This window comes from Lupinus angustifolius, chromosome LG11, assembly GCF_001865875.1.
Source record: "Lupinus angustifolius cultivar Tanjil chromosome LG11, LupAngTanjil_v1.0, whole genome shotgun sequence".
NCBI lineage: Eukaryota > Viridiplantae > Streptophyta > Magnoliopsida > Fabales > Fabaceae > Lupinus > Lupinus angustifolius.
Genome location: NC_032019.1, coordinates 9092149 through 9116125, shown reverse-complemented (window position 1 = coordinate 9116125; position 23977 = coordinate 9092149). Strand labels below are relative to the sequence as shown.

Sequence of the window (23977 nt, the reverse complement as noted above, 5' to 3'; positions counted from 1 at the left end):
CTTTGGTCTTCATGAGTTAATGTGTGTTTTGAATGCATTGCACGAAAAACATCTTTTTGAATTAATCATGCTTGACTTGATTAATGGTCTTGCACGAAAACTTCAAAGAATAATCACTCTTGAAGTGATTTAATGGCCGACACAAATAAACTTCATGACTTTAATCCTTTGCACGAAAACATTCAAGTATTAATCATGAAAGGCTTAATGGTGGACGGTACAACAAATCTCCATGCTAGGCTTTATGATGGACGTCACACTTGAGTCCATGCTAGACTTTATGATGGACGACACAATTAAACCACGAATCAATGTGAATTTGAATGTCTTGCACGAATTATTCCATAGATTAACCATCTTTGACTTGGCTTGAATGAGTTGCACAAAAAACATTTCTTGAATTAATCATGCTTGACTTGATTAATGGTCTTGCACGAAAACTTCAAGGAATAATCACTCTTGAAGTGATTTAATGGTTGGCACAAATAATCTTCATGAATTTAATCTCTTGCACGAAATACATCTCTTTGAATTAATCATGTTTGACTAAAAGTTAAGTCTTTGCACGAATTACTCCATGGAATTAACCACTCTTGACTTGCCTTGAATGAGTTGCACGAAATTCCCATGCCAGCTTTAATGATGTTGACTGTAATTAATGCTCATCAAAGACTTCATTTATTCTAAAATTCAAATAGCAAAAGACAAATTAAATGCTTCATGAACCATCTTAGGACACAATAAATATGTCCTAGCCATGCTTAGAACATGGTCGTGCCCTACTAAAAGGGTTGGGAATTATTTTCCCCACTTTGGCTCATTTGGGTTCACATCACCTTTGTTGAAGTATTTGAAGATTGTAGAATTTAGATACCATTTGAGAACACATAAGTTGAAGAGAATGGCGAGTACTTATAGGCATGCTGGGATTATTGATCAGCAAAGAAGAGGAAAATGATCATGTTGTTCTGATTCCAATTGACCATGGTTACTGCTTGCATCCTGAAATTATCATGGAAAGACTAATATTTTTCTCCAATTACTAGAGAATCAAATATTAGGAATTGTTATATCACCTTGTTGTGTCAAATTATTTATAGAGATATAGATGAGCTATGTGGCAGAGTTCTCTTTCTTGGACTGTTCATCTTCCACCTTGAATATTGCACACAATGAAGTTGGATATTAGAAAACTTGATGAATAAACAATACATCATGAAAGGTCAATGGACAGAGAAGAAGATGAAATTCATAATTACATGGCTCTTATTTATTATTCACCGTATTAGAAATCATAGAAAAATAAGATAATGTGGAAAAATGTACTCATTCTCAATAATGTTTAAGATATACATAAAAGAAAAAAAAGGATAAAAATGGAAAACCAGAAACACTAACAACTAATTATCTCAATAATGCCTTAAAAGATATAGTGTGTGGTGCATTTTTTCACATTGTGACCATATATGTCGAATATACAATTAATTAAAGTAGAATCAAAGCCAGAGACTCAATTCCTAGGAGTGGCACTTGTTGAAAGAGAAAATCATGCACCCTAAAAGGTATTAGTTCCTTATCTAAATGGGTGAGAGAATATCCTTGGTAATACCAAAAATCCAAAAACTCAATTGGGGCGAGTTATACTTGATGACAATTGTTTATAGATCCATGTGTGTTGGTCCCAAAGACTAGACAGATCTTTTGATAAGGACAATATAAATATATGAAAAAGCTCTTCGAAGGATCTGAGAAAACAAATTGAGCTCTTGTTGATATTGTCATATATACTTGAAAGATTTTCATTAAAGGAAACTATCTGGTCATGTTAAGGCTTCATCTCAAAACCAATTGGCAATGAGAGGAATAACTCAATATGTATTTAAATCATTCTTGAGACAATGAGGTAGGCGATATGATACTTACTTTCCAAATGCCCCTCCACATAAGTCTGTCGGACTAGATGAATGGTTACCTTTGACCCATAACTAAAGGGCATCTTTTGGCCCATGAAACCGGAAAGAAGTTAGGCTCTAGCTCTGATATCATGTTAAGGTTCCATCTTAAAACTAATTGGCAATGAGAGGATTACTCCAACATGTATTTAAACCATACCTGAGACAATGAGATAGGCGATGTGAGACTTACTTTCTAACAAATCATATGTTAAAGAGTTACATATGCGGATGAGATTATTGGGATTCCAAGTGTGAGTAGTTTGTGGGTAAGACTTAAAGTGCAAATAATATATATGTTAAAAGAATAAGGTTTAAAAAACAAAAACAGTTTCCATTAAAGTGGTGAATAATAAATAAGTTAAAGTGCAAATAAGTAGAAAGATTTATAGACATAATAACTTAAGGTTTTTGGTCAAGATATAAAAAAATATAGGATTTCATTACTTGCATATGTTAAAATACAGAAAAGTGGTTAATTACTTGGACATGTATAAAAATACAAAGCCACAATGGATTCCCATACATTTTTAAAATATGAAATGACGTGGTTGGTTACTATTAATAAAAAATGATATTGAGAGAGAAAGAGATTAACCAAATTCGGCTATGATGTTTATATATTGAAAGTATTGTATTGATTAAATTAATTTATATAATGATATAATGATGTATTTATAAAAATGAAATCTATCTTAATTAGTCAAAGATATCACTAATCTATCTTTAATGAAGATTATAAAAAAATATGATAGAAATTGTAGAAGATATGGAAGATTGCTTGTATCGCAAGCAATGTATAGTTTGTGCCTTGCTGGTGCATCAGTTTTGGCTAATGATCGAGCCAAGTTGATCGTGTCTTGCTTGATTCCTGGCCATGCTAAATTGGTCTTCGTGAACGTGCCAGTTTTGTTATCTGGCCGTGTCAAGTTGGCCTGTATGACCGTGTCTACCTTGTTTCCTAACTGTTCCAGATTTATGTGTATGACCGAGTGTGGTGCACCATTTTGGCGAGTTCTGACCGAGCCATTTAGAGTATATGTCTAGGTCAGATTTTTTCTATTTGACCGAGATTTGTTGTTTTGGCTAATACCCCCTACAAGTTGGGGCACATAAGTTGTGTAGGCATAGCTTGGGATGAATAGTTGCATAGTCCTTAGGCCCTAGAGGTTTTGTGAGTGCATCTGCAAGTTGTAGGTTGGATGGAACATAGAGTAGTTTTAAGGAACCCTTGATACATGTTTCCCTTACAATGTGAAAATCAACCTCGATATGTTTTGTTCTCTCATGGAAAACACGGCTTGATGTAATGTGGACTGCATATTGGTTATCATAGTACATTGTGGTTGAGGCAAAGGGTGAGAGATGTAAGTTTTCTAGTAGGTAGGAAAGTCATTTGATTTCACAAGTTGTGATAGTCATGACTCTATATTTTGCCTCACAAGAGCTTCTGAAGATTGTCCTTTGTTTCTTTGACTTTCATGAGATAAGTGATTTACCCAAGTAGATGCAAAAACCAATGACCAATCTTCTTTTGTCAGGGCATGAAGCCCAATCATTGTCACTATATGCTTGTAGATGTATTGCAGAGTTTGTAGGGAGAAATAGACCAAGGGCAAGTGTGCCTTTAAGGTATTGAAGGACCTTTAATATAGTGTTATGATGAGTCATGGTGGGATTTGCCATGAATTGTGCAAGTTGATGGACCATAAAGGCATGTCTGGTCTTGTATTGGTTAAATAAATAAGCCTGCCAATAAGTCTTCAGTATGTAGAAGCATCAGAAAATGGAGGGCTGGAATCTTGGTATAAGTGTGTTCCATTAGTCTTGGTAGTGGGTGATGGCTTGCAGCCAAGTAATCATGCATTTGAGATGATTTCTAAGGCATACTTTCTTTGGTTGATGGAGATTCCTGCTTTGTTTCTTGCAATTTCTAATCCAAGGAAATATTTGAGATCTATAAGGTCTTTGATATGGAATGTTTGATTGAGTAGGATTTTCAATTTGTTAAGATCTTCTATGTTGTTTCCAGTAAGAATTATATCATCTACATATATCAGGAGTGTTGAAAGCTTGACAAACCATTGCATGCTAGTTTGTTTCAGCCCATATAGTGATTTTTAGAGTTTGGATACTTTGTGGTGAAGCATGTTCAAGACTATGAGGTAATTTCATGCATACTTCTTCATTTAGATCTCAATGAAGGAAGATATTGTTGACATCTAGTTTTTTTAAGTTCAAATTAAATATGGATGATAATGCCAAGATCAATCGTACTATGCTTATTTTGACTACTAGAGAGAAAGTGTTCATATAGTCTACACCTTTGGTCTGTGTATAACCATTTGCTACTAATCCTGCTTTATATCTTTCAACACTAACATCAGCCTTATATTTGATTTTGAAGACCCATTTGCAGCCTATTACTTTCTTCGTGCTGGGTAATTCTGTGAGGAACCAAGTCTTATTTTGTTTAAAGGCTGCAAGTTCTTTATTAATGGATTCTTTCCAATTAGGATGTTTGGGGTTCTGTGTGAGCAAATATGAAGAGGATGTTTGGTGTTGTTGATAGGGAAATGTGAATTCATTAAAGACCACATTTCTACTCACTTCCATAGCTCTAGTGTTGAGGTGTAGGACAAAATAACCTTTGGTTCCATTTTCGTATCCTAGAAATACACATTTACTTGCTCTAGGGTCAAGTTTAGACCTTTCATGTGCCACTATGTTGGTGTAACAAAGAGAGCCAAATACTTTTAGGTGTTGTAGATCTGGTTTGGTTTGACATAGTCTTTAATGAGGTGAATTATTGTCTAAGATAGATGTGGGAAGAAGATTAATAATATGCACATAATGCTTTAAAGCATAACACCAATAAATCTTGGAAATATGGCTTTGGATAAGTAATGCTCTTATTACATTCAATAAGTGTTGATGTTTCCTTTCAACTACACCATTTTGTTATGGTGTATACCTACATGAGGATTGGTGTTGAATTCTTTTCGCCGAATAGAATGACACCATGGAAAATTTCATTCCATTATAAGATGCCTCACTTTTGCTTTCAAAAGGTACACCCAAGTATATATAGAGTGGTCTTCAATAATTGTTAAAAAATAATTGTATTTGTGTATGTATATGGTGGAAATTGGTCCCCAGATGTCAACATGTTTCATATCAAGGGGTTTCAAGGAGTGTGTTTGACTTAAAGGAAAACACAGTTTTCTTTATTTTGCTAAGTGACAAGTATCACATACATTGCCTTTATTGAATGATAGGAAAGGAAAAATTTTCTTAATGATCTCCATACATGATGGAGAAGCATAAACTAATCTGAAATGCCATAAGTCTGAGTTGCATACACTTACAGAATTGACAATAGAAAAGGAAATCCTACATTGATATCTAACAGCCTTCAACATATATAGTCCATATGTGATTTCAGTTGTACCAATCTTCCTCAAAGAGTTGTTCTCCTGGATTGTACAACAAGATGCATTAAATGATAAGGTGCAGGATGAATTTAATGTCAACCTTGGAATAGAAAGCAAATTGTATGCAAAACTAGGCAGATATAGAACATTATGATTGGTTATATGTTTGTTCAAAGATATAGTCCTTGAGATGGATGTAGTGATTTTATGACCATTTGGTAAAGTGACTCTAATAGGTTTGATTTTGTAGTAGCAAGAATATAAGGATAAGCATGATGCTCTGTGGTTAGTGGTACAATTGTCTAGAATCCAAGATACATTTTGATATTTAGGCATACCTTCATGAGTGTTGTCATTTAGATAAGTAGACATTGCATTTATTGATAGCACAATGGCATCATTTTGATTGTTTCCAATTTCTGATTGTTGAAGCATGTTGACCAATCTCCTATATTGTTATTCACTTAGACCAAATGCTGAATTATCCCTTTCTGGTTGATTCCTTCTCTGATATGAATCAGAAGTTGCTACAAAATTCACTCGTGGGTTTCTGGTAAATTGGAAGTTTATTGGGAATCCATGAATTCTATAACATACATCTATTTTATGTCTTGGTTTCTTGCAATGTGTGTAATAATTCCCTAAATTTCCATTCTTGATCCAAGATTTGTTTGAAGAACTACCTCCCCGCCATAGTTGTTTGAGGATCCTCTTCCTCCATTCTGGTTTCGTTCTAAAGATTCCCATCTTCTCCAACTTGTGCTTATTGCTAATGCCATTCCTTCAGTTTCTCCACCATTCAACTGTCTTTCTTGTTGGACTACAAATGAAAAAACTCTACTCATGTTGGGTAAGAGCTCAATCAACATGATTTGAGACCTTACACCAGCATAAGAGTCATTCAATCCCTTTAAGAACCTGATAACTCTATCCTCAATTGTATGATTTCTTACACTAATCAATGTATTACATGTGCAAGGGATTTCACAAGAGCACTTTGGAAGGGGCCTGAAGTTATCAAGTTCATCCCATAAAATCTTCAGTTGAGTAAAATAGTTGGTGACACTTAGGTCACCATGCTTGATGTTGGCAATTGTTTCCTACAACTATGAAATTTTGAACAAGTTTCCTTGTGAGATCCTTTCTCATACTTCATGTGCTTTTTCTATCCATAAGATGCTTTGTGCTTTGAGGGTGAAACCGATCTTGATATCCAGGAAATGATTATATTGTTTGCCCTATCCCAAGATTGGTACAAAGAATCTGTCTTTGATGGCATTTGGATAGTTCCATTAACAAATCCTAATTTTTGTTTTAAGATCAATCACATACGCATTGATCTTGACTAGAGATGACAAAACGGGTTGCCCGACCTGTTTCACCGGGCCCGCAAATGCCCGTAAAAATTTAAGCGGGCGCGAGCATGTCCATATTGGTTTAATGGAAAAAATTCAATATCCTACCCGTTTTAAAATAGACTAACGGGCGGCCCGCAGACATTGTTGAATAATTAAAGAAAATAAAAAATTCATATAATAAATAAAATAAAATTAAATAAAGTAGTTGAAGATAAAAAATTAACAATTTTTTTGATATTTTATATGAAGTTTACCAAATAACATTAGATTACAAATTTTTTAGGGATTAAAAATCACATTACATCATAACTTATTTAAAAAAATTCTTACTTTTTCCTTAAATTATGTTTATGGGTCACTCGCAGGTCGCCCACATTGCCCAACGAGAATGTTCGTGAACTTGGTGGGCAAAACGGCAAAATTTGTATACCCTGCCCACACAAAAATGCGGGCTATGCGGGCGCGGGCAATGCCCATTTTGCTATCTATAATCTTGACCATTGGTGATTGTTTTCCCCTTTGAGAAGAGGTGAAACTAAGGCAATTGATGGAGTTTTAGAAGGGTGAAAAAAGAAAGGTGAAGCTTGATCTTGTGATGGATCTATCCGATGATTGGTGTTGGTTGAAGAATTGGTGAAAAAAGAATGTGCACTCATTGAATGTAACAGAGCTCTCTGAAGAGCACTGATACCATATTAATAAGAAAGGATATTGAGAGAGAATGAGAGTAACCGAATTAGGTTATGATATTTGTATATTGAAAGTATTGTATTGATTGAATTAATTTATATAATGATAAAATGGGTGTATTTATACAAAGAAAGTATATCTTAATTAATCAAAGATATCGCTAATCTATATTTAATGAAGATTATAAAAAGATATGATAGAAATTATGGAAGATTGCTTGTATCGCAAACAATGTGTAGTTTGTGCCTTGCTGGTGCATCAAGTTTGGCTCTTAATTGTGTCTAGTTGACGGTGTCTTGCTTGATTCTTGGCCATGCTAAATTGGTCCGTGTGACCGTACCAATTTTGTTATCTGACCGTGTCAAGTTGGCCTGCGTGACCGTGTCTGCCTTGTTTCCTGACTGTGCCAGATTTGTGTGTATGACCGAGTATGGCGCACCATTTTAGCCAGTTCTGACCGAGCCATTTGTAGTATATGTCTCAGTCAGATTTTTTCTATTTGACCAAGGATTTGTTGTCGTGGCTAATAGTTACATGTAAGGGCTTGAAAACATTACAAGATATCTCAAACAAAGGAAAACCATTTGGTGCACAAAATCAATTCTTATCCATTCATTAGAGGTTGTAATGTTTTTTCTCAAAACATGGTGGCGACTCCATCTTTATTATCGATGTGGATTATGACCTTAGCACCAAGAAAGTTTCTGATCTTGTAGCTAAGAATATTTTATATCAATCAAATTTGATAAACATACATGGAAATATAACTCATCCAACATTATTTCTAAAAAAATGTGTTCCAAATCACAGGATCTCGATTTTTATGGTCTTATGTGTATAGTAGAAGGGAATCCTACTTTATATGAAGCATGCTACTTTGTGAGTAGAAATGGTAAAACAAACAATGTTTATGAGTCCTTCCATTAGGCTATAATTTTTTTGTGAGTTGTGTATACAATTTTTATCCATTTGCATGTTTCACCCAATCAGTTTCCTCGTCAAGGATGTAGACTTCCCTATTAGGCGAAGCGAACAACCCATAAGCTTAGTCTGTAAAAAATAGGGCCAAAACTTAATTTTTTTTTATATATGATATGAATATATAATTAAATATCGGTAATGTAATTAAATTTATTCAACATCATAAAATAGATCCAGACTTCTTTGTTTTCCCTCTTCAATTTTTTTCATTTTTAATTTAGATTTTTATTTATTATTTATTGATGTCTATAGGCAAATGGGTTGTAAGCCTGTTTTTAAATGAGCATAACATAAAAATTTGTCAACTAGATGTAAACGGCATGTTTGCACTCCACTTTCAATTTGAGATTTGAACTAAGCTAAACACATTGGTTAGCCCATTTTGTTATTACTATTTTTGATAAATCTTGGACGCCAAATGTTTAAAGAATTTTTTTAATGATCCAAGAGCACGTTACATTTAATTTTCCAGAAAAGGTAAATTATCTTAAATTTTTCATTTTTAAAATTTGCATGCACAGATAAATATTAAAATATGTATTCACCAACTTTAAATAGAAACTATTTAAGTAAGTTAGAAAATGCGTATAGGAAAATTATAAAAAACAATGTGTAAGCTACTACTGTCATCCATGGTTTGCACTTTCACATAAAAATAGACTCGCAAAATAAATTGACTAACTTTTTGGTGTGCGCAATTATTGATATATTTAAACTCACGATACTATGAGTCTATGACTACATATTTCATAAATAAACAGGATTATATAATGTATATATGCACTATTGTTGGATTATATTATACACTCTACAGATAAAGGATTCCAAATTAACCATGTGATGATGAATCAGAGACAGAGACAGATAATCTGACATTTAATTATTCATCGATTCATAACGAAAAATCTTTGTTGAGAGCTACATTGAATATACCTTCCTTTTAAATCAATGCTCCTGGTCTAATACGTACTAGGTATATATGTATACGAGTGAGGTGGTATGTGGACAATAGGATATGGTTCTTGCCTCTAGCTACAGAAACTGGATCAAGAAAACTTGTTCACTACATCCTAATTTTACAAGATTTATTAATTAATTTTTATCCTAATTTTACAAGATTTATTAATTAATTTTTGAAGATAATGAAATGAAAAGAAAAAAAAGTTAACTTGTGAAATAATTTTAAAGTCTTCATTCTTTTCTGTTCATTTTTGTGGATACAAAATCCTTTTCGAGGTGACTCCTCTTAACTGTTTTTATTAAGAATCAAACCATATTGATCTTTTTGAGATCTAACAAGTCTTAAATTAGTATACCAACATTTATGTTAATATTTTATGTAAACTATTGTTGGGTAATCAACTGGAATCTTAACGGTGTATAGGTTGTCAATAAATATTTGTTGTTCCACTTTTAATATCATTTTATGTATCATTAACTTTGATTGATAAAAAAAATTGTTTAAATTAAAATTATAATTATTAAATATTTTCCTAACTCCAAATATGCACCGGTTTTCAATAATCCACATAAGTACACATTGAATTGGTTTGAATTTCATAAACGGATAATAAAATTGTAGATAGAGGGTCAACCATCAAATACAGTACAAGTTCCTAGCTAGATGGGGTGTGTAGAAAATTGATAGCGTAAACGATACGGTAACTTTCACGCACATTGTTATCAAGTCTCAGTAATAGAAGGTGCATGTACCTAGAAAAACCAAGCCTACCTCATATGTACAAATGTGGAGTATAAGAATTTCAGTCATTACCAGAGAAGGTAAGAGAACGTGTAGGAATTTTACATATCAGAATGTATAGGGACATGTTCAGCAATATTGCTCCAAGTGGAACTGTTTATGGTTAACGATCCCAGATTAAAAAAAAAAGAAAAAATATGTATATACTGATGGTATAAGAATTTTATATTGTCAGTGTATTGCTTACTATTAATTTTCATTTAATATTGAATTTAACTAAAAATAATACAAATAAATGGTGGATAATATACTGACTATGTATAAATTTTTATATTGTCAATGCATAAGGATTATACTCCTAAAAAAATGTCTTTTTAATAAATTTAACATATCATAATTTTCTACTTTATTATAGTGTTATTTTATAGCGAGTTTATTACATTTTATATACTTATACCTCAATATCCATTTTGTGAACATAATAAAAGAGATATAATGATTTAAACTTAAGTGCTATCTGAAATTTAAAATTTGATATTGTACTCAAATTTTAATATATTTTATTTGTGAGCACAGAATAAGGGATGTGTTGAAAAAAGGTTTGACTAATCATCCAAATTGTAAAACAAAACTATTTATTTTTAAAATAAATTAAAATAATTAATGTTGTTGAGTTGAGTGTGAGATATTTTATGATATTGTGTTCTCATGGGCCCCCTTGTAAAAGAAGGTACTCCATATTATTAAGGATAATTAAAATTCTTAATCACTCTAGTTTTGTCAATTACAAAATATTTAAATAACACTGCATATATAAAACAAAAAATATTCAATATTTTGTCTCATCTAAAAAATTAGGTGTAATTATTTTACAACTTAAGATTTTTTTATTAAATATTGTCAATATTATTAGGGACTATTTTAGAATGACACATTTTAGGAAAGGAAAAGTGTTACCATTTGATTTCCCTTAAACATTATTTCAGGTTCCAGTCTTTGTGTATTAAAAAATACTTTTGGAAGAGTTAAACCTAGGCATGGTATCAACTTCCAAAAAGTGATATCAACTTCCAACTAATCATTCATGATGAGAGAATGGAAGAGTAGTCAAATTCCTTCTCCGTTCTCTCATTGAAAAGAGAGATATTTTCATTTATGTATTTTATTCCATAAAAAAATATGTAAATAAATGTGCTAAATTACTTTGTTACCTTTTTAAACTCTATAAACTCGTTATAAAATGATTATATGAGATGGGAATTTAATTTCTGTTTTCCCCTCCCAATCCATTATGCCTGAGGTGGAAAAAAATGTAAAGTCAAATAAAAATAAAGGATAAATGTATGCATTGACAGTGTATGAGTTTCATATATGATCATTCATTCATCATTTAATTTTTATTTAATCTTTAAAAAATAATATAAATGAATGGTAAATGTACTATGTGTAAATTATTACAGTAGTGTATAAATATTATACTTTATTATATACTACTAAAGGAGCAAATGGGTTAATCCTCACATCCTTTCCTTTCTCTTACTCTATTTATGCATACCAAACAATGCTTTAAGGTCAATCCCCATTCACCAATAATTTTTTTTTACAGAACCAGTTCTAGCTAGTCACATAGCTTTTTTAGTGTTTTAGGAGTATCCCACTGAGCTGAGCAAAAAAGAAAAGAAAGAGCATTCCATGCTCCATAGAACATTGCTGTTCACCATAACATTACAAAAGAAAGGAAAAAAGCTAATTAAACACAGAGCGGGCCTAGCCCACAAATAATGAATCATGTGTACGCTAAAAAGCCCATTATTACAACACCGTTCAGTCACATAAGATAAAACTTGCATCCATAGCGCATGCTACAAAATCTATAGATTTTATTTTTTTTAATGATTGCTCAAGAATACCATAACGACAATTATAGCTGCATTAGCTCCATTTGTCCGAAATAGCCCATAACAAAAAAGATTATCACATCACATTAAAATAAAAATGTCACGTTCTTAAAGTTTGTTTGCATCCAAATAAAAAATGCTTAATTATTGTCAATTAAATGGTGGTAGATATATCATAACAAACACTGTTTTCTACTTAGAAATTTTGAGTGTGACAACATTGGCACTAATTATGATGAGATTTCAAACACATACTAGCAGTCTATAAATTGCTCAATGCTCACACCAAATTTCCTGACAAATTCATATAATTATTCCACTGCATTGAAACATATGATAAAACAGATTGTTCTTCCATCTTCACAATGTTTTGGACTTGGTTGGGGGAGGAAGCAACTGCATTGCACAAATGAAATCTTTGTCAGTGAAAACTTATACTCAAGAATAATTGCAACAAAAAATAGACGTAAATATTCCTCGTATCATATATGCATAAAAATTCATCTATGGTTTCATGTGTATCCTTGATCGATTTCCTAAACATTGATGACACAGTTCCAGCCCTTCTGGAGAAGAATAATGAACTAGTTTTATCTATAATTTTTTGTTCTTGTTCGTTAGTAGGAATGCTCAGAAGAGATACACAATTTTTCAGGGAATTCAATACACTCAGTAAAACATGAAAACGAACTATAATGTTACTAGCAGGTACCTGATAGCAAGATATTAGAGATGAAATAAATCCAAGGGCTCCAGTAACTCGGGGAGTGACTTTCGTGGGTGCCAGTTGAAGCAGTCCAACTGCTACCACTGTATCTATGCCTGCTTTGACAAGTGATAAAGTCCTATCATTTGACTTTTTCAGTTTGGCGCGGTATAGCTCATTCTGCATCACAGGTAATAACTTCACATAAATATTAAAATAAAATTAAGAAATGGTGTCACACTCCCGAATATCGTAAACCAAAAATTGAAACTCTAAAGAACATATACTTCGTATTTATTACTGTTCTTGAGTTCTTCCTCTAACTTCTTGATCGATGCAGAAAGTCTCTCAAGCTCCCCTATCTGATAAAATTAGTAAAACATGTTAATGCAAAGATTAAGAGTGAAGTTCTAAGATGACATTCTTGATGCATAGGTGTTGGCTGTATTGAGGAAAGGTAAGCAACAAACAAACCTCAACCAAAGTGGTGCAGACCGTAGAACCAAGCCAACAGAAAAGAGATATCCGTCCAATTCTTTCGACACGTTCTTTATTCTGCATTTGGACAATCAAATTCTTATATACTTCCCGATGACGTGATAATAAAGTGAACAAATACTGGATGCTTAAGAAAAACATTACTTTCCTACCTGATAGATGCCTGTTCTGCCAAGCCACACAAATTGGTCAAGAAACAAGAACGTTGCAATTAACGCATCCTTAGACTGAAAAAGGCATTAAATACGATATTAGAAAGAATAATCAAAAGAGATTAAAACAAAAAGGTGGAATGACTTAGAAAATTCATACCTTTCCCAACAGAGTTAGGGAGAGGGGAGTCCCCGGTGGGGTGGGACTTATCAGAGATTGCAGACCATTGACAAACTGAATATTAATGTGGCAAATCATTAGAGGCAATGTGTACTGTGGGGAGGGGACTATTAAAGACATTTTTGCAACATATTTAATGCAACGGAATTTCTTTTCGAGAAGTGATATCACTGAACAAGAACATGTTTCTGAGACTTTTCTTCATTTAGTTTTTCTCAATCCCTTCTTCAAACATGTGAATCAAAGGAGATAGAGGCAATAAATGAAAATGGCCTAACCTTTAATAGTCGGAAAACTTTCCGTGCCAAGCTGGTTGTTTTGTCTACATTCTGGGCAGGACCAGGTTCTCCGCATATATAAAACAAAAAATATTCAATATTTTGTCTCATCTAAAAAATTAGGTGTAATTATTTTACAACTTAAGATTTTTTTATTAAATATTGTCAATATTATTAGGGACTATTTTAGAATGACACATTTTAGGAAAGGAAAAGTGTTACCATTTGATTTCCCTTAAACATTATTTCAGGTTCCAGTCTTTGTGTATTAAAAAATACTTTTGGAAGAGTTAAACCTAGGCATGGTATCAACTTCCAAAAAGTGATATCAACTTCCAACTAATCATTCATGATGAGAGAATGGAAGAGTAGTCAAATTCCTTCTCCGTTCTCTCATTGAAAAGAGAGATATTTTCATTTATGTATTTTATTCCATAAAAAAATATGTAAATAAATGTGCTAAATTACTTTGTTACCTTTTTAAACTCTATAAACTCGTTATAAAATGATTATATGAGATGGGAATTTAATTTCTGTTTTCCCCTCCCAATCCATTATGCCTGAGGTGGAAAAAAATGTAAAGTCAAATAAAAATAAAGGATAAATGTATGCATTGACAGTGTATGAGTTTCATATATGATCATTCATTCATCATTTAATTTTTATTTAATCTTTAAAAAATAATATAAATGAATGGTAAATGTACTATGTGTAAATTATTACAGTAGTGTATAAATATTATACTTTATTATATACTACTAAAGGAGCAAATGGGTTAATCCTCACATCCTTTCCTTTCTCTTACTCTATTTATGCATACCAAACAATGCTTTAAGGTCAATCCCCATTCACCAATAATTTTTTTTTACAGAACCAGTTCTAGCTAGTCACATAGCTTTTTTAGTGTTTTAGGAGTATCCCACTGAGCTGAGCAAAAAAGAAAAGAAAGAGCATTCCATGCTCCATAGAACATTGCTGTTCACCATAACATTACAAAAGAAAGGAAAAAAGCTAATTAAACACAGAGCGGGCCTAGCCCACAAATAATGAATCATGTGTACGCTAAAAAGCCCATTATTACAACACCGTTCAGTCACATAAGATAAAACTTGCATCCATAGCGCATGCTACAAAATCTATAGATTTTATTTTTTTTAATGATTGCTCAAGAATACCATAACGACAATTATAGCTGCATTAGCTCCATTTGTCCGAAATAGCCCATAACAAAAAAGATTATCACATCACATTAAAATAAAAATGTCACGTTCTTAAAGTTTGTTTGCATCCAAATAAAAAATGCTTAATTATTGTCAATTAAATGGTGGTAGATATATCATAACAAACACTGTTTTCTACTTAGAAATTTTGAGTGTGACAACATTGGCACTAATTATGATGAGATTTCAAACACATACTAGCAGTCTATAAATTGCTCAATGCTCACACCAAATTTCCTGACAAATTCATATAATTATTCCACTGCATTGAAACATATGATAAAACAGATTGTTCTTCCATCTTCACAATGTTTTGGACTTGGTTGGGGGAGGAAGCAACTGCATTGCACAAATGAAATCTTTGTCAGTGAAAACTTATACTCAAGAATAATTGCAACAAAAAATAGACGTAAATATTCCTCGTATCATATATGCATAAAAATTCATCTATGGTTTCATGTGTATCCTTGATCGATTTCCTAAACATTGATGACACAGTTCCAGCCCTTCTGGAGAAGAATAATGAACTAGTTTTATCTATAATTTTTTGTTCTTGTTCGTTAGTAGGAATGCTCAGAAGAGATACACAATTTTTCAGGGAATTCAATACACTCAGTAAAACATGAAAACGAACTATAATGTTACTAGCAGGTACCTGATAGCAAGATATTAGAGATGAAATAAATCCAAGGGCTCCAGTAACTCGGGGAGTGACTTTCGTGGGTGCCAGTTGAAGCAGTCCAACTGCTACCACTGTATCTATGCCTGCTTTGACAAGTGATAAAGTCCTATCATTTGACTTTTTCAGTTTGGCGCGGTATAGCTCATTCTGCATCACAGGTAATAACTTCACATAAATATTAAAATAAAATTAAGAAATGGTGTCACACTCCCGAATATCGTAAACCAAAAATTGAAACTCTAAAGAACATATACTTCGTATTTATTACTGTTCTTGAGTTCTTCCTCTAACTTCTTGATCGATGCAGAAAGTCTCTCAAGCTCCCCTATCTGATAAAATTAGTAAAACATGTTAATGCAAAGATTAAGAGTGAAGTTCTAAGATGACATTCTTGATGCATAGGTGTTGGCTGTATTGAGGAAAGGTAAGCAACAAACAAACCTCAACCAAAGTGGTGCAGACCGTAGAACCAAGCCAACAGAAAAGAGATATCCGTCCAATTCTTTCGACACGTTCTTTATTCTGCATTTGGACAATCAAATTCTTATATACTTCCCGATGACGTGATAATAAAGTGAACAAATACTGGATGCTTAAGAAAAACATTACTTTCCTACCTGATAGATGCCTGTTCTGCCAAGCCACACAAATTGGTCAAGAAACAAGAACGTTGCAATTAACGCATCCTTAGACTGAAAAAGGCATTAAATACGATATTAGAAAGAATAATCAAAAGAGATTAAAACAAAAAGGTGGAATGACTTAGAAAATTCATACCTTTCCCAACAGAGTTAGGGAGAGGGGAGTCCCCGGTGGGGTGGGACTTATCAGAGATTGCAGACCATTGACAAACTGAATATTAATGTGGCAAATCATTAGAGGCAATGTGTACTGTGGGGAGGGGACTATTAAAGACATTTTTGCAACATATTTAATGCAACGGAATTTCTTTTCGAGAAGTGATATCACTGAACAAGAACATGTTTCTGAGACTTTTCTTCATTTAGTTTTTCTCAATCCCTTCTTCAAACATGTGAATCAAAGGAGATAGAGGCAATAAATGAAAATGGCCTAACCTTTAATAGTCGGAAAACTTTCCGTGCCAAGCTGGTTGTTTTGTCTACATTCTGGGCAGGACCAGGTTCTCCGTTACTCACAAATTTGGAACCATATTGTATAGCCCTGCATATCTTGTCCCTTGCTTCAGCCTTGTTCAAATACAAAACTAGAAGAGCCAGTTCTGCCCTAGTTGCATCCAAGCTACTCATTTTCTCTGCTAAGCACGGATGTATAACAAAATCAAAGCACAATTCATTTCAACTAAGCTAGGATAATAATAGGGTTGGAAAGCAAATGTCACATTTCTAACATTCAATGGGGACTGAAGATGGCAAAGGTTTTTATACATCTATGTGGCAATGTGTTAAAAAGACTTTTTAGCTGCTATATAGTAAGTTGTTACTTGTTAAACCCAACAACCATGCATGTAGTGATTTTAGTACATAAAAAAGAATAAAATTTAAAGATATTCTCAAATTATAGCATTCCTGTATGCCGGTCAACTTTATTAGGATTTTAGCACTTCCATACCTCCACCAAGATCAAGCATACATGATGGTATTACCGCACAAGCAAGTATCCGGTTATTCTTCTACCTCAAGAACATTTGCCATTCTAAACTCTCGGTGTGTAAAATGCATGTTTTTTCATAACTCAACCCTCTCAAAACAATCAATTCAGAAAATCACAAAGAAAATACTCCATTTCTATAAGCCAATGTTTGTTAAGCTGATGAGCCAATTCAAGAGAATCACATCAGCATCCAAGTTTGAATACTAACAAAGACAAGGTAGCTTTATACACTTAAAATAAAAACAACCTTGTTCTATTGACCCAAGCAAAAAAATCTTCTTAAATAGATTAATGCAACCTACCCTTAGAAGATCTCTAATAAGGAAAACAGTAAAAGAACATTAGATAGATTAGTCACAATAATAAGTTTCATTTGGTAAGAACAATATGCTTTATTGAGCTATAATATGCACAAAATATTAGAAAGAGAAAACGAATCATTCAATTCCATTTTCTTCATAAAAAAAATCATTGAAATATCGATTCCTTTGACAGACAATAATAACAACAACGATCGCATCACATGAATCACAACCTCATAACTCTTCCATTTCCCAGTTACCTTCCATCAATTTCCATGTAACCAACGACTATAATCAAAACACATAAACAAAATAAAAAAAATGAAACTTTTTGCATAAACTAAATCATAATAATTAGATATAAAAGACCCACTTCTGCAGATGGAAATCAGAGTCACCCAAAATCCAAAATCGAAAATTGAAAATTAATATTATAATAGAATGAAACTTTTTTTGTGTACCTGTGAAGCTACAAATGGAAAGGATAGAGAAGATGGAGAGAGATGGAAATGAGATGTTTGTTTGTAAAAGGATTGTTTATATATAATGCACAAACAAACAAAATGGAATATTGAAGGGAAAAAAAAAATGAGTTTTATACCTTTATTATTATATTTTATTATTACTGACTCTTAACCCAATACAAATAAACAATACAAATTGTGTTAGACTTATGATATATAGATATTATATTCTTAATAAACTTAGACTAATAATATATTCTCTTACCAATTTATTTTCATACAAACTCTTACATAAATTATTTGCAAATTAATCATTAATCTATAAATATTAATTTATGACATATATCAATTTTTTTTTATAGCTAGGATGATTTGTAAAATGATTTAATAGAATATATGATAATAATAACAAAGCCCTAGAGACACATAATGATTACTGGTGCCCATACTTGTGCAATTGCACTATTTGTAGGATAAGATTACCAATTTTCTATTCTTATTATATATTTATATATTTTGTCATAAACAATATATAATAATAATTATTACATTAATAATAAGATATAAATTTGTGATTATAGTTCGATGATTAAAATTCAAAATAAAAAATAATATATGATCTTAAAATAATAATAAAAAATATAATATATAACATATTCAATTAAAAAATAAATTTATAAATATGTGCATATTTATGAAATGAACGTTATAAAATTTGTTCTCACTCATAAATTATTATTAAGACTATCCATTATGAGTACCAACTGATCAAATTTTTTATCATCCACAAGAAAATATATCATTTTCTTAATGTTAACTACAAATCATGAATATTTCCAAGTTCCTAATATACAATGATTTTAATTGTTTGATGATTATCGACTGGTCCATAAAGTTATGTTTGGTTGTAATGAATGAAGACGAAGATAAAAGAAGAGGAGAGAGAAACGGAAGAAAATCTTATTTCCTATTGTTTGGTCGGAAAGGAAGAAAAAATGGCAATAACACCTACTATTTTCTACTCTTATGTGGAGAGATTTTTTAATAAAAAAACCATATTTACTATCAACATAATATTAATAAAATTTGTTTTATTTCTTGTGTTTTTTTAATGTTTTTTAATTCACTAATATACATTTTCCCTTTCATTCACAACTATAATTAAAAAATCACTCTTTTCTATTATCTTTCATTTTTTCCAACTTTCATTTCATTCATTTTTCCTCTTAAAATAAATATAATATAAATCAAATTAAAACTTCACTAAAATAATTAATTTATTTCTTACATCAAATTACTATTTCGTTACTCAAGTCAAGAAAGACAAGAAAGCAAATCAATACAATAATATGGTAGGATTCATGTTTTTGAATTTCTTTCGATGTTATTTTTATTATTAATTATAATTATAATTTTCTCTCTCCTTTTTTATATTTTCAATCATACTAAATAACTAAAAAATCACCACATTTTTACTCATTTTCTCCTATTAACTTTTATTTCCTTATTTTTTTTTGGTAATGTAAATGTGAACTTAAATAATCATTGATTGAAAAGTATTTATTTCCAAATTCACAACATAAAATAGTTATTACATATTTGTATTTTAAGAAATTCAAATTGGTTGAAGGAAATATATCAGTTTATACCAAATAAAATTACATCAATTCTTGAAATGCCAAGAATTATATAAACTAATTTATATTTTATAAAACTTATTATGTAATTTATCTTCCTATAAACAATTCATCATTTAAAGTTAAAGGTATAAAAAAAGTATATTTGAGTACTTACATTTAAAGTTAAAGTAGACTTTAATAAGAACTCTCCTACCTTTTCCCATTATAGTTCACTAAATTTTTAACAGGTAAATGCTATACTTAATCGTTATTTAAGGGTTATTTAATCTTTTAAGCATATTCAAATAGGACTTTATATTGGAAAAAATTAAATAGGTGTACTAATTGGGAAGAAAGCCATCTCTTCCCCCTTTATTCTTTTCCATCTCAATTTTTTTTCTCGATGGAGCAACAGATAGTTGAAGCACTATCTAAATAGAAGGGAATGTAACAAAAACTAGGAAGTCTATCAAAAGTTAAAGTCTGGATATGTAATCTTAACCCATGTTTTGCCAAAGCATCAACAACCGCATTAGCTTCTCTCAACACATGCCCCCAGACAATCTGCTGGAAGTTACCCAAATTAATCCGAATCTGGTTAACAAGATGCGCACAAGGGTGGCTAGGAGCACAACCAGAAGTCAAGAATTGAATGCAACACAACGAATCAGCTTCAATCATTACTCTCTGGAAACCATGCTGCTGAAGATGATGAAGACCAACCAAAATCCCCCAAAGTTCTGCTTGCAAGGCTGAACAAGTACCCAAGCATTTGGAGAAGGTCATGACAAAAGCTCCAAAATGATCCCGAACAATACCACCACACGCTGCCACGTTAGAAGAAGAAGAAAACGCTCAATCCGAATTAAGCTTAACTCATCCTTCATTAGGGGGGCTCCATCTAATCAAGGGAGAATAAACTGAAGTATTCTTAACTCGGGTTATCTGCGCCATGCTGATAGCATTCTTTATGCTTGCAACTCTCGCCATAATTTCATTAATACTGGTGGAAGCCTTTGGGATCAGCTGGGAGAATAAATTGTCGTTAAGGCCACGGTTCATCAATTTTTGCCACACCTCCGAAGCAAATTTACAACCACGGAAGACATGATCTTGAGTTTCAAGAACATCACAGAGTGGGCATAAGTCTGATATACCCATGTGTCTACTGCATCGGTTCTGGTTAGTTGCAAGACCATTATTCATAATTTTCCAGAAGAGAAGGATTATGCGGTAAGGACCTTTCCAATTCCAGATATGCCCCACAATTTTGTTCCTTGGAATGGTAGAGTGACCAGCAATAATATTATAGGCAGAGGCCACTGAGAACCTACCATCATTTGTATGAGACCAAGCTATCATGTCTTTGATTAGAGAGACCAAGAAAAGATAACAAAAATTTAAGAGTTGAAATCTTATTTTATAATGTAAAGTCCAAATTGCAAGCCCATGAGCATGTACGAGAATATAAAAAAAAGTAGACTACATATTCTCTCAAGAGGTAAATACTTAAAATATATATAGTGTGATCCTTATATTCTTTTATATATAATGAAATAATATATCAATTGTAATATTTATGATTATTAGTGTAAAAATTTATACACAATCAGTATATCATCTATTATTCATTTATATTATTTTTTCAAGAATTAATAATGGTAAGATATTAATGATACAATAACACTATACAAAATTAATATACCATCAATATATATATATTTTTAAAACAAAAGAAAAAAAGAACTATTCAGTTTATTCTCCATTATGGAGAGGATCATGGTTTAAAAAGTCACTAATATTGAACAAAAACCAAGATTTAAATTGAACTAAAAGAAATGTGAAAAAATAGATGAACCAAAGCTTGAATCATCCTTTTTAGTATTAAAGAGTCCGGTGTTTTTTTTCTTTTGTTTTAAATAATAAAATTGTTACTTCATTATTAATAAAATGAAAAAAAATGTCATAAATTATTGTCTTTTGTTTGTTATTTTGTAACACTTACATTTCTACCAGAAACATATTCACTCAATGAAACCTGTTAAAACCTCGTGGAATTTGTTAAAAGAATAATGTTTTGAAATGAAATAAAAAAACTTACTAGTCCCACTTTGCTTGGAGGAGAGAAATTGAAAGGCTCCATAAGGCTTAAGTTGCGGCTCAACATTTTTTTAGTAAAATAATTATTTATTTATTTGTTAATTTGTTTCATTTATTGGGGTCTTTTGGGCTTGGACTATGTGTTGGCCAAGTCAACACACACATACAACAAGGAAAGAGCCGTTGGAGCCTCAGGCTATAAATAGATGTCTCATTCCCTCATTATATAGTTTGCACTAAATTGAAGACGTTTACCTCTCAACTTATCTTTCTCCACCCTTATATTTTGCCGATGCATTTTCGGAAGCCTTCTCCCTCTTTCTTTCCATGACACTTGAGAAATGATACAAGCAGCCAAAATGGGAATTTCGGGAACTGACAGTGGTAGTCAGTATTGTGGAAAAATAATTGGCACATGTAGCCATACTATGGGAATTCAAGAATTAACACGTGTAGTCATATTATAGGTGTATTTGAGAGCGATTCTTACAGTGCAACAAGAAATCGTATAACATAGAACTTGAATGTTTTATCATGGAAACAGTGTGGTTGATAGTCTGCTTGTACAATTTTAGTAGTACCACAAAACATCTTAAAGAGAGCAACTTGGTCATGACTTAGCCGATAACGATTATTTCGTGTCATTCAGAATTATTTCGAGCTACGGTAACAACAATTTTAAGACGTTTCTATCGCAATAAGAATAAGGCTAAGAACATCAATCACAACAAGAATTGGAACCCTCAAAATGTCCAATATGCTAGGCCACCTACTAAGAATGACTCTGGAAACCTGTTCACCCGCTTCAAGTGTGGGAAACTAGGTCATATGGCACACAAGTACAAAAATAAACCAATGGATCGTCCTCTATAGGCCAACATGGTTGATGAGCCATTTGTGAGTGTATTATCTAAGGTCACTATGGTTGGAGAAACTGATGTGTGGTGGTGGATATTGGCGCATCCCACCATGTCTGCTATGACTGTGCTATGTTCAAAACATACACGGATGTTGATGACAAGGTGTTGTTGGGTGACTCTTACACCATTGTTGTTACTGGAACTGGTGGTGTGGAGCTGAAGTTTACATTTGGGAAGACTCTAATTCTCAAAGATATAATGCACACTCTAGAGATGGGGAAGAATCTAGTTTCTCGTTTTCTTCTTAATAAGGCTGGTTTTATCCAGACCATAAGAGCAGACTTGTATACTATTACTAGGAATGAGGTATTTGTTGGGAAAGGGTACGTCACTAATGACATGTTTAAATTAAATGTTGATGTTTCTATTAACAAAATTTCAGATTCTGTTTACATGTTGTGTGATTTTAATATTTGACATTCTAGACTTTGTCATATTAATAAACGTGTAATTTCAAATTTGAGTAGCTTAGGTTTAATTCCAAAGTTATCTAAAAATAATTTTGAAATTTGTGAATCATGGTGTCAAGCAAAAATTTCAAGAAAACCACATAAATAAGTAATACGAGAATCTGAGCCTTTAGATTTAATACACTGTGAATTAGATGGAACGTTAACTAGAAATGGTAAACGTTATTTTATCACTTTTATTGATGAATATTCTGATTTTATTTATGTATATCTTATGAAAAATAAAAGTGAAGCACTTGACATGTTTAAGTTATATATAACTAAAATTGAAAATCAACTCAACAAGAAAATAAAGAAACTTAGAAGCGATAGAGGCACTGAGTATGACTCTAACATGTTTAATGATTTTTATAAATTAAATGCATTATTCATGAAATAACTACACCATATTTACCTAAAATGAATGGTAAAACTGAAAGAAAGAATAGAACTTTAACTGAATTAGTTGTAGTTATTATGTTAAGTTCTGGTGCAACACTCTCTTGGTGGGGTGAAATTTTATTAACCGTATGATATGTGCTAAATAGAGTCCCTAAAACTAAAAGAAATTCCTCTGAAATTATTAAGAATATACAACCAAACTTGTCTTATTTGAGAACTTGGGGTTGTTTGGCCTATGTTTGGATACCAGACTCCAAGAGAGTTAAACTCGCAAGTAGAGCCTATGAATGTGTATTCATTGGGTATGATGTAAACAACAAACGTACATGTTTTATGACCTTAACGCAAAAGTGATCA

At 32.0% G+C, this 23977-nt stretch overlaps 2 protein-coding genes across 2 annotated transcripts; both read right to left on the bottom strand.

Moving 5' to 3' along the window:
- LOC109359702 (peroxisomal membrane protein 11D-like) lies at positions 12127 to 13941 on the bottom strand. Its single transcript, XM_019604398.1, has 7 exons — positions 13831 to 13941; positions 13532 to 13606; positions 13372 to 13446; positions 13196 to 13276; positions 13009 to 13083; positions 12728 to 12901; positions 12127 to 12411 (listed from the first exon to the last, which is right to left on the bottom strand). The coding sequence occupies exons 1-7, from the start codon at positions 13939 to 13941 to the stop codon at positions 12376 to 12378; spliced, it is 627 nt and encodes a 208-aa protein (XP_019459943.1). The 3' UTR covers positions 12127 to 12375.
- On the bottom strand, positions 15105 to 18176 carry LOC109360480 (peroxisomal membrane protein 11C-like). Its single transcript, XM_019605419.1, has 8 exons — positions 18128 to 18176; positions 16809 to 17018; positions 16510 to 16584; positions 16350 to 16424; positions 16174 to 16254; positions 15987 to 16061; positions 15706 to 15879; positions 15105 to 15389 (listed from the first exon to the last, which is right to left on the bottom strand). Exons 2-8 carry the CDS (start codon positions 16998 to 17000, stop codon positions 15354 to 15356), a joined length of 708 nt encoding a protein of 235 aa, XP_019460964.1. The 5' UTR covers positions 17001 to 17018; positions 18128 to 18176; the 3' UTR covers positions 15105 to 15353.

Excerpts from the sequence above, each read along its gene's own strand:
- LOC109359702 (XM_019604398.1), bottom strand. The coding sequence starts at position 13,941 with ATGAGACAAAATATTGAATATTTTTTGTTTTATATATGCGGAGAACCT. Across the intron at positions 13,447-13,531 it reads CCCTAACTCTGTTGGGAAAG|TCTAAGGATGCGTTAATTGC; the intron begins GTATGAATTTTC and ends TGCCTTTTTCAG. Across the intron at positions 12,902-13,008 it reads AGAACAGTAATAAATACGAA|AATGAGCTATACCGCGCCAA; the intron begins GTATATGTTCTT and ends CCTGTGATGCAG.
- LOC109360480 (XM_019605419.1), bottom strand. The coding sequence starts at position 17,000 with ATGAGTAGCTTGGATGCAACTAGGGCAGAACTGGCTCTTCTAGTTTTG. Across the intron at positions 16,062-16,173 it reads TCTGCACCACTTTGGTTGAG|ATAGGGGAGCTTGAGAGACT; the intron begins GTTTGTTTGTTG and ends TAATTTTATCAG. Across the intron at positions 15,390-15,705 it reads CTCTAATATCTTGCTATCAG|TTGCTTCCTCCCCCAACCAA; the intron begins GTACCTGCTAGT and ends TGTGCAATGCAG.